Source organism: Octodon degus, unplaced genomic scaffold, assembly GCF_000260255.1.
Source record: "Octodon degus isolate 3935 unplaced genomic scaffold, OctDeg1.0 scaffold00007, whole genome shotgun sequence".
Taxonomy (NCBI): domain Eukaryota; kingdom Metazoa; phylum Chordata; class Mammalia; order Rodentia; family Octodontidae; genus Octodon; species Octodon degus.
The window spans coordinates 13,212,705-13,224,094 of NW_004524583.1; the positions used below are offsets into that span (position 1 = coordinate 13,212,705).

Sequence of the window (11,390 nt, forward strand, 5' to 3'; positions counted from 1 at the left end):
CTCCTGTTCTTGAAACGCGGGAGAAAACGTGCAAACATCGCTTTAAGAAAGAAACATATATACTTAAATAATTTAAATTAAAGTGGATGGAAGTTATTGCCCTTTCCGGCGCTTGCCAGATTTGAAGAAAAGATGAAAAATGGGGGTGGGGTGGGGGTGGGGAGAAGCAACAGGCGGCTGGAGGCAGCTGCAGAAGCCAGGGGGCGGCGGCCGGGTTAACGTGGGGACCATCAGTTCCAGTTAGGGGAGGCAAATAAAAGCAAACCCCGCTGAGGGAGCTCACGTAGGTTCGTGGCTACAAAAAAGTGTTTCCCCAAGTTTGAAAAAAAAGGGCAACTGGTTCCTTAAACAGTTGTGATTTGGAAGGTTTTTCTGGGTTTGCCCGGAGGTTGACGAAAAAACAAGAAATGTAGTAAAAAGTTGTATGTGTTGGGAGTGGTGCGCGACTCGAGCACTCTGCTCGGCCTGCCTTGTCCTTTCCAAAGAAACGTGCTCGTAATGGGGTGACCTAATTACATCGCAATGGAACCCGCTCGCAGCGCCCGGGCGCTCGGGTTTCATAACACCCGACGGCCCGGGGTGCTGGGAAACAGCGCGCGAGCCCGGCCCGCGACTTCCGCCCGCGTGTGCACCGCAGCGCCCCGCTCGGGCCGCGGGGAGCGCCCGGAGACGTGTTCGCAACTTCGTTACGGCGCATGGGACTAGGGCCCTCAAAACAGGAAATCAGCCCGGATTTGATCGTTTTGGAGGGAGTAGTAATTCACTGCGGGCCCCGCGCTTTGGGGGACCCTATGCCACTAAGGGGTTCCGCCCCCAAACAGCGCACGGCGACGAGCCATATGTTCCGTTTTCGCGGGGGCAAGCGAGCGGCAACGAGAAGTTAAAAGTCGCCTCCCCTACTTATTTACCTGCGTTCTCACCGCTCTAACTTTTGTGCACAGCTCGTGCGTGCGTGGGGAGTCTGCCCAGAATTCAAAGCGCGCGTGGAAAGTGGCTCGTTCCTTAGTGGGTGGTTTATTTGCGGGGCCATGAAAGTTAGGGTTTTCTGTACTAAAAAGTTTATAAAGATTGGGTGAGTCAAAGAAGCGCCACGCCTAGTCGCGTTAAAAAGAAAGAATCTGCCCCGGCCGGGGGTCTCTTGCCCCCACGCCCACGCCGAGAGCGAGGGCAGGAGTGTGGACGCTGGCTGCGACGAGCCGTGCAGCGCTCGCCCCCGCCAGGCTGGTCCTCCGGGAGAAAAAGTTTCTCTCCTCCCGCCCCTTCCCTTGGCCGACTGAAAGAAAAGCCAGAACTCTACACTTGGACGTTTGAGTCGCTCCGAAGCCCCACGTCCTCGCCCCCGCCGGGTTTGCTAAGGGAGCCGGGCGTGCACACAGAAGTCAGGGTAAGGTGAGTTGTGCGGGCACTTGGAGAAGTTTGAAGGGAGAGAGGCCCAAGATGGAAACCGCAGCCCAGGCGCCCCCGGACGAGCTCGGGCTCCTGCTCGCAAAAAGAGAAAGTCGAGCCTGCCTTCCTGCCCGACAAGAAAACAACAACACAACAACAAGCACCCCGAAGGGGGTGGAAGGAGTGATGTCACTGGCCAGGCTGACAAAGGCGTACCCCTCCCCCTCCGCGCCGCGCGGTCTCGGGGAGGGGCGCCTGCAGCGCGGGGGACTCGAAACTTTTCCTCTTTAAGAAAAAAAAAAAAGTCGCGCGCTGCCCGGAGTGGTTTTTTTTTTTCCGCCTTCTTTCCTCGTCTCCCCTCCCCCCTCTTCCTTTTGAAAGTTTCTTTCCTCCCCCCCCACCGCATGGCTGATTCAACCTCACTGTCAATCAACTTTTTTTCCCTCCTGTTCCTTATTTAAATAAAGTTTAAAGCTCCTCCTTTCTCCAGCCCACCAAAGAAAAAAAAATCTGAAACTATAAATTGGGCTTTGCGCGCCGTAGCCCGGGAGAGTCAGAAAGGCGAGGGGCGTCCGGAGCCGGCGTGTGCGACTCCAGACCGGAGAGCCGGAGGCTGCGCCTTCCCAGCACCGGGACCTTCGCGACGCACCCAGATCTCGCCCCTGCCCCGCTCGAGCGCCCGCGATGACCACCACCCTCGTGTCCGCCACCATCTTCGACTTGAGCGAAGTTTTATGCAAGGTAAAGTGGGGCGGAGGGTTTGCTTTTTAAAAAGTTCTCGCCCTTTGCTTAAAAAGAAAAAAAGCTAGTTGCGAGTTTGGGGCTTGGAAAGCGGAGGCTAAGGTGCGATTCGAGGGAGATGGTTCTTTTTTCCCGCATTTTGCAGTTTGAAGGAATGCGGCCCTGTCCTCCGCACCCTTGGGGGTTTCAACAGTTACTAACGGGTTTACATGTGAGTCTGGGGAACGGGGTTTTGGGGGGCGAGGTCTGCCAGGCGGGGCTTATGAGTGGACTGGTCAGGAGTGTGGGGCAAGTTTGGGACGACTTTGCCATACCTCCTACACTGCTTGAGCCAGGCCGCGAGGGTCTCCCCGATTCTTTCGTGCGCGCCCTGGTGTGCGCTCCTGTGTTCGAGTCTGCCCCGCACCACCGCGGGCCGTGGGCTTGGGGTGTGGAGGGAGTCTCGAGAGACCGTGTCGTGCGTGCAGATCTACCCCTTTGCTTTTGGGAATCGTGAGGAAGAAGAAGGTCGAGGGTTGTGACTGAGAAAGGTGTCACAGGGCGCGTTCCAGTGAGGCTGGTGGCCGCCGCGGCCTTGCTGACTTCCTCCGCGGTCGGCACACTCTGGGTGGACGGGGCGAGCAACTTGCCTGCGTTGGGAGGCGCGGTTGCGCTTCGATTGGGGCCCAAGGGACGGAATGTGGGTTGAGCTCAAGAATCCCCGCCTGTGCTGGTTTCACGGAGGCCTCAGCCTGATGGCTTACCGATTGGTATTGAATAAAACTTTTAAATCTAGTGTCCTAGAAGTGTGTTTTAAAACCCGGAATGGCCTAGGAGTGCGTTTAAAGTGTCCATAAGTAGTCTGTGGATGTTGTTAAATGTTTTGCCAGTCCTCTCCCCCGGTTTGAAGCTGCTAGGCTACTTTTAATTGCTAAAGTGTTTAGCCTTCTCTTAAACACGTCGGGTCATGTTGCTCTCTTTTCCCAGCTTGCTGCCTCTGTCGGCACGGCTTGCCAAGGCCCCAGGGCTGCAGGGTTGGGGTGCAGAGACGCGGAGGAGCTGAACAGCAACATCCAAAACTTGGAATTTTCGGCCTCCTTCCCTCCACTGCGCCAGCCCGCGCTGCGGCACAGCCCCCCGGCCCGTCTTCCTTCTCTTTCCTGCTCTCCGGCTCTTTGATCTATTTCTTTCTCTGCCCTCCCTCCCCCGCAGGACTTTTTAAAATGAACCTCATTGTTGGGAACCGGCTCTCCACTGGGTTCCTGTAATCCGCTTGGTGGGGTGGTTGTGGTTGTGGTTACAGATTCCCGATCCCATGCTGCTGATCCTAAGGGACCAACTTCAGAATTTGCACAGTGACACCCACTTAGGCCAAGAGCCAACTCCTGGGTCCCTTACTGGTGCCCTTTACAAACCTTAGGTACAATTAGGGCAGGTGACTAGGATCTCTTTGGAACAGAGCCCTGCCTGTAAGGAATCTGCAGCCCCCCAGTCCGTGTGTTTGCGCGTGCGTGCGTGCTTGTGTATGTGTGGGGGGGTATCGGGGGTGGGGCTGGTGTTTTCCTCTCCTTCCCATCTGCAGCTTTGCGTTGAAGATTAAACACTGGTGCCCTTACCACGTCTCTTTCTCGGCCAGGGGACGAGTCCAAAAGCATTTTCCCAGTGAAGAGGGTGGGAAATGGTAGAGGCTGCCCAGGGCGCCCCTTGCAGGATCCCCAAGTGATTTTAGGGGTCACAATCCAGTCTTCTCAACCCCAGACCAGACCTCCCCATAGCAAGAAAAAACACAGGCAGCCTGAAAACCTGTTGCGGAAGGAAGGGAACACTTGTGAAGGAGGAAGTTAGTGTTGGGCCAAGTGTGGGGGAGGGGACTCCCAACTGAGCAGAGGAGGTGGGCTTGGCTGTTTTGTTTCCCTCCCCGGGTTTACCCATTTTTCTTAGAAGAAAAATCTAGAGAGGTCTGCCTTGTGTGAGGTGTTCCCAGTTGAATCTGTTTGGGAGGTAAAGAAGTTATATTTTATAGGTTTACAAAATAGTAGCTTTGGAGATACAGGATATGAAGGTGACTTTGGAGCAGTGGATAATGTAATTTGTCACTCTGGTCGGGATTTTGTGGTCTCCTATGCATGGGGCCAAAGTAAGCCATGGTGGTTGGTGTGTGTGACAGAAGCGAGGGAGGGGGGCCCATTGGAGGAGGCGTGGAGGGACTCCTTAGGGCTCTGGAGGGGGCTGCCATTCTTGGGCACCCTGTCCTGGTGGGTGTCACCTGTCAGTGACCTTGCCTTCTCTTCTTTTTCCTCCAGGGTAACAAGATGCTCAATTACAGTACTCCCAGCACAGGGGGCTGCCTGCTGGACAGGAAGGCCGTGGGTACTCCTGCCGGAGGGGGCTTCCCTCGGAGGCACTCGGTCACCCTGCCCAGTTCCAAGTTCCACCAGAACCAGCTCCTCAGCAGCCTCAAGGGTGAGCCGGCCCCGGCCCTGAGCTCTCGGGACAGCCGCTTCCGAGACCGCTCTTTCTCCGAAGGGGGCGAGCGGCTGCTGCCGGCCCAGAAACAGCCTGGGAGCGGCCAGGTCAACTCCAGCCGCTACAAGACGGAGCTGTGCCGCCCCTTTGAGGAAAACGGAGCCTGTAAGTACGGGGACAAGTGCCAGTTCGCACACGGCATCCACGAGCTCCGCAGCCTGACCCGCCACCCCAAGTACAAGACAGAGCTGTGCCGCACCTTCCACACCATCGGCTTTTGCCCCTACGGGCCCCGCTGCCACTTCATCCACAACGCTGAGGAGCGCCGAGCCCTGGCCGGGGCCCGGGACCTCTCCGCTGACCGTCCCCGCCTCCAGCATAGCTTTAGCTTTGCTGGCTTTCCCAGCGCCGCTGCCACCGCCGCTGCCACAGGGCTGCTGGACAGCCCCACATCCATCACCCCACCCCCCATCCTGAGCGCTGACGACCTCCTGGGCTCACCTACCCTGCCCGATGGCACCAATAACCCCTTCGCCTTCTCCAGCCAGGAGCTGGCGACCCTCTTTGCTCCCAGTATGGGGCTGCCTGGGGGTGGCTCCCCAACCACCTTCCTTTTCCGGCCCATGTCCGAGTCCCCTCACATGTTTGACTCTCCCCCCAGCCCTCAGGATTCTCTCTCGGACCAGGAGGGCTACCTGAGCAGCTCCAGCAGCAGCCACAGTGGCTCAGACTCCCCCACCTTGGACAACTCAAGACGCCTGCCCATTTTCAGCAGACTTTCCATCTCAGATGACTAAGCCAGCATAGGGAGGGACCCCCCTGCTTCCTTCATCCCCTGGCCCCACACCTGGCCCCTCACCTCCCTATCCACCCAATTTCCCTTGACCCTATATTAACAAGGTTAAGCTCAAATGCCTTCCCCAGAACCTTGGAATGTCCCCTCCCTACTTCCCCACCCTCCCCACACAAGGACAAGTCAATTTGTCAGTAGCTTTTTCTGGCTTGAAATGCCCTCCCTCGACTTCATAGCCCACTTAACCACGCATAACAGACAAGTCTCATATTTGTCAGTAGATGCCTCTTTTTCTGGCTTAAGCCTTAAGTGCCAAATCACAAAAGAAAAAGCAGTTAACAGTTTACAGAAGCAACTTAGTGCCTTGTAATCTAACTTTGTCACTGTGACTACATTACCTCTTCGGCGCCAGGGGGCACCCATGGGCCTCCTGGGGCCTCTGCCCATGGGGGGTGGACACCCAAAACCAGCAGCTCCCTCCACTGGCGACATGACTGCACCTTCCCTTATTTCTCCCGCACACTTCTTCCTCTTCCCAGTAGAAAGTTGTCCTTCCCCCCCCTTTGGGAGAGTGGTTGCTGGACTTGGGTTTTTGGGGAAAACTGTCTTGACATTCAAAACCTTTTTCTTCCCAACCTGGACCCCCCGTTGACTAATCTTGCCTGGGTTTGTAGGTCTGCAGGAAGGAAGGCTGGAAAAGTGGATGAAGATTTGGACATAAGTGGGACTTTGTGATTTAACTTTTTCTTTTTTTTTTTTAAGTGGGGAGAAAGGGGAGGCTAGATGGACTATGAGAGACTCGATTTTGGTGCTAAAGTTCCCCAGTTCATATGTGACATCTTAAAAAAACAAAAAAAGAGAGAAAAGCTAAAAAAACATGTAAGGGGTGAGCAGTTAATGGTATTCATTCCACATACAATATCTGTGTAAAACGATTTCCTGTAGAAGTAGCTTTAATGGTTTTGCTCTAGAATACCGTAGGTCTACCCTTAGAGCTCTCACGCCATGCTTTTTTCCCTGGGTTTTAAACTTCATGTAACTTTCAGAAATTGGAGAGCAAAAATTTTGCTTGTCACTGCACATCAATATAAAAAAGCTTATTTAACTTATCAAAACGTATTTATTGCCAAACTATGCTTTTTTTTTGTTAATTTTGTTCATATTTATCGGGATGACAAATCCATAGAATATATTCTTTTATGTTAAATTATGATCTTCATATTAATCTTAAAATTTTGTGACGTGTCTTTTCCTTTTTTTCCACAGTTTTAATATATTATTCTTCAACAACATTTTTTGTAACTTTACACTTTTTGGTTATTTTATTTTAAAAAAATGAAAAATTAATTTAAAAAAATGCAAAAAACTGTTGGATTATTTATTTTAGAAATTCCCCCCTTTGTGTTGGACTGCAAATTGAGTTTCTTTCTCTTTAGGCTTTTCACAGCTAGGACTGAGAATGTATGTAAAAGTTCTGTGACAGTACAGAAGGAAAACGACTTTATGTGTAGTTTCTAAAAGGGAAAATGAAAAAAAAAAAAAAGAGAAGCCCTTTGACTTTCACGTGCCCACCTGAAGACATTCCGCTCCCAGATTTGAGGTTCTGGATTCCAGGCTTGGAATTTTCCAATGTTAGTGTAAACAGAGCTGGCACACAGACACATTAAGATGAATGTAATTATTATTCCTCTTGCTGGTCACTACCGTCGCTTTCTATTTCTCTTTTCTTTGTGTGAATTTATTTAAAAGAAAAAAACTTTTTGTAACGACTATTTGCAGTTTAAAAAAAATCAATAAACCCCGTTTTTTGTTTTTGTTTTTTTTTTCAAAAAACATTGATGGTGGCTCTGGTTTTGCTTGGTTTGAGGACTGACTTCGCCTATAGGTTTTCCCTAGGGAAGCCCTATACTTTTCCTGTATGAGTGGGTCAGAGCTAGATGTGTAGCTCCTTTCTCTGGGAGTTTCCTGCTTACAGAGGATGGATGGTGAGGTTTGGTGCTAAGGAGCCTGTTCTTCCTGCTGGGTTGCTTCATTATCTTTTTTTTTTTTTTTTTTGGCCATACCCTGGGATAGAACTCCACACCTTGTGCTTGCCAGGCAGGCACTTTAAGCCACTGAGCTATATCCCTGGCCCCCTTTGCTGGGTTGTTTCAGAAAAGACAGCTCGGTAAGGTACCACAACTCGGCAGTGAAGGCTGGCCTTGCCCATCTAGCCTCAGAGTTTAGGGCTACCCCCCATCCCAGCCTGTGTCTTCATCCCTTGGGTTAGGAGCAGCCCAGCTAGGGCCACTAAGCTGGTCACTAGGAAGTGGAGTTTTACCTCTAAGTGAAAAATTCAATCTAAAATGAGGCTGCTTCTTGGGGATGGAGGAGGTGGGGGTGGGAGGCAAGCTGAATTCCTACCTCCGTTGCACCAGGCCTTTCACAATGGCAGCCAGGTCTTCAGGAGATTGCCTCCATGCCAGGGCTGTCCTCTCTACCTTCTGAGCTTTCTGGCCAGTACATACTATATAAGGGGTGGGGTGTGAGGTAGGAAGAGTCTATTTCCTGTTCCAGGGCAGGGGCTAATAATGGTGCAGGAAGGGGAAAAGCAAGCCTTCCAGGAAACTTACCTGTACTCTTGTCTTAGGCCGGTGGTGGTAATGCTATGTGATCTTCCTTTCTGATTAAAAGCATATAACTGTTCACCTTAAGCTCATTCCTGGAGGTATATGGGAGCATATGGTGGACATTGACTTCTCCCTCTTGTGACCATGACTGGGCCCACAGGGTTCTAGGCCTACCTTCCAGCAAGCCCTGAATATTCTCCCTGGAATTAGGTAACAATGATAAGCGTTGACTCCAGTCCTGGAGGGTAAAGTTGACTGTAAAGGCAAGGGGAGGCTTCCTAGCTGTCCCTAGGCCTTAAACTCTTCTGTCCCACGTGTGTCCCTCTGGGGAGTGTACAAGCTCAGAGTTAGGCCAAACAGGCCCAGAGTGTAGCTCTTACAACAGAAGCTACTAGGGAAGGCAAAGAGCAGAAGCCTTTCAGGCCCATTATCTTCCTAGGATAACAACAGGAAGGGGCCCAAGCACTCTGGAGGGTTGGCAGGTAGCTGTAGGAGATGGGAGCCCAGGGATGGAAGGGGACCTCTACCTCTGAGCTCCTACACAGCTCACCAGGGTGGGAGCCATGCAGAAAGAGCTTAAGATGAGGCCTACACAGAGGGAAGTAGATAGGAAGGGCGAGGTCTTGCTTTGCCAGCCAATTTCCTGGGCACTGGGCTTCTTCTAGCCCCTGGCTGGGACCCCAGGGCATCTCTGGTTTGGGGACCTGCACAAGGCCTTCCCTGGGTAGGCCAGGTCTCCATGGCTGCTGGCCTTGCAATTCACGCTTGGCTAAGTGTCTTCTCTTGGAGCAGCTCAGAGAAACAAGCTATTGTAGCTACTGGTCGATGGCTTCCCTTTCCTGGCCTGACCACCTCCTTGTCAGGAGGAAGGTGAGGGTCTGCTATACCTTAGTGGCGTTTGGGGAAAGGACAGCTTTTGAGGACCAACAGAGAATCTGGGGCAGATTTAACATGGGTTTTGTGGTCTGTTGGATTACAAAACCTTGGTTCTGAAAGCAAGGGAGGATCCTAGCAGGAAGGTGGCTCCATGACACGAAGGAAGAAGACCAGGACACATGTGCCTCATCAAACAGTCCAAGCTTGGAACTTTCAGCTGTATCTGCAAGCATTACCAAGAGGGTCAAGTGCTTTGCTAGTAATGAGAACTCTTTGGGCCCTGTGGTCCTCAAGAACTGTGTTTTAATTCAGATGTTTATAACAACCTCACGGTAAGGCTTCCCTATGAACTCCATTCTCTCTGTGGAGAAACTAGGGGGCAGACGAACAGCTTATTAACTGTCACCCAGGGAAAAAGCACCAGGACTTGAACACAAGCAGGCTGACTCCAGCACCATTGTATTTTACCCCTGTGCTGTCTTGTATCATAGGCTGGCACAGGGACAACACTGACACAGTCCCTGGCGCATGGTAACTGCAACGCTTAAGTTTCCTTTTCCCTTGGCCTTTGGGGGCATTTCCGCAGGAGTGTGGGCAAACAGTCAGGGTGGATGGTGTCTGCATGTACCCCTCCCCCAGATGTCGTGATCTCGTGTCCGGGGAGGGCCTGGATTGGTGTGTTTGGAGGAGGGGGCCTGGGAGGACAGGTAGGCCATCCTTGTGGACTTTCCCCTTCTCTGCCTGCTGGGGGTGGTTTCTGTTAATGATCAACAGAGCCAAGGGTGCCTCAGGTGTCATGGGGAGTTGGCCCCTTGCCCTTCTTCCCCCAGGGTCGCCCACGGCTGCACGTAGTCAACCATGAATCATGTCTGGCTGGTCTGCCTAGAGTGCTATCTGAGTTCAGGGGGTGCAGGGCTGGGAGGTCCCACTTTCTGCCTTGCACAAGGCCGATTTCTGGGATGCAGAGAGCTGGGCAGCAGGGCACACCCTTCCCGTGAGCGCAGGTCAGCCCCTGAGAGGATACAGCCTGGGTTACAGAGAACCCTGGCCTGAGGACCTTTGGTGTTCTTTGGAGAAGCCCCAATGTTCCATATGAGTTACTGCTGTGGGAACCCAACCCAATCTGTATAGGAGCCAGGGTAGGGGTAGCCCACAAGAGTCCCTGTTGGCCAGCCGGCCAGGATGCCACCTCCTCTTATTTGGGTTATTTGCAGTTGTTTTGAAATGTTGGCAAAGCTCTAGTCTCAAGGTACAGGGCTGTGAGTGACGACTACACCTGAACTATCAGCTTGGGGTATGACAAAAATAAATAGAGGCAATGGCTAAACCCAGGACAGTTTTCTCCCCAGCTGGAGCTGGCTGTCCTGACTCCCAGTTGTACCTCAAGGACGAGGAGCCCATGACCACCTATGGCTGACTTGTTTCTTCTGCCTAATTCCAGAGGAAACAGCTGTTTTTGGAGTCAGAGGGACCTGGGTTTGAGCCCCTGCTTAGTCCCGGGGTCTCCTTGTGCTCTTACACCACAGACTTAGTAAACCGTTTAGAGCCTAGTTTCTTCATTTGCAAAATGGGATGATGATGAAGAATGAGGAGAAGAAGAAAGGAAAGAAGGGAGGAGGAGAAGGAGAAAAAGAGGAGGGGGAAGGGAAGGAAGAAACAGAAGGAGAAGAGAAAGAAGAGGAGGAAGGGTAGGTGACAATTACATCTGGCTGTACTGCATCACCGTCATCCAAAGGAATACTAACAGTTCCATAATTGAACAAATGACTGATGTACAACACCAGGGATGAATTGCAAAAACAAAGTTCCGTCAAAGAAATCAGCCATAGGAACACATACCGAGGGAGTCCATCTGTACAAAGTCCCAAGTCAGTCTATAAGGTTAGAGTTCCACTCGAAGATACAGCATGTATATAACACCTACTGAGCTGTCCTGGGAAGATCTGGGCATTTCACTGTACTTAAGTTACACCTCAAAATGGAAATATACTTTTTTTTTTTTTTTTTTGGTGGAAGCGGGGATTGAACTCAGGCCCTTGTGCTTGCCAGGCAAGCACTTACTCTACTGAGCCGTCTCCCCAGCCCCCCCCTTTTTTAAAATTTATTTATTTGTTTATTTATTTATTTGGCGGAACCGGGGATTGAACTCAGATCCTTGCATTTGCCAGTAAAGCGCTTATCCTACTGAGCCATCTCCCCGGCCCCTACACCTCAAAATGAAGAACCTGCAGGGGTGGTGCAAGTGTCAAATGATATGCATAAGGACAAAGAAAGCAGTTCAGTGCTTGGACTCTTATAGGAATTTAAACTGTGGCTATTTTTTATAACAGCAACAACTAAAGGGTATGGATGCTCCTCAATTCATAAGAGGAGAGAATGGTCTCAGAGTAGGTGAGTGGTTTGTTCCAGGAGTAGGGTTTTCTTGTAGAGATGTACATGCCTGCAGAACTCCCACTACTGTGAACTGCCCCTTGTGAACATGTGTTGCTTGTACAGAAAAGCAAAATCCACAATAATTCAGGTATACCTGGATTATCATC

General features: G+C 51.6%; 1 protein-coding gene across 1 annotated transcript; it reads left to right on the plus strand.

Moving 5' to 3' along the window:
* Nucleotides 1-1,160: 1,160 nt before the first annotated feature.
* Nucleotides 1,161-6,892, plus strand: Zfp36l1 (ZFP36 ring finger protein like 1). The gene is made up of 2 exons (XM_004624765.3): nucleotides 1,161-2,127; nucleotides 4,410-6,892. Exons 1-2 carry the CDS (start codon nucleotides 2,071-2,073, stop codon nucleotides 5,367-5,369), a joined length of 1,017 nt encoding a protein of 338 aa, XP_004624822.1. The 5' UTR covers nucleotides 1,161-2,070; the 3' UTR covers nucleotides 5,370-6,892.
* Nucleotides 6,893-11,390: the final 4,498 nt, after the last annotated feature.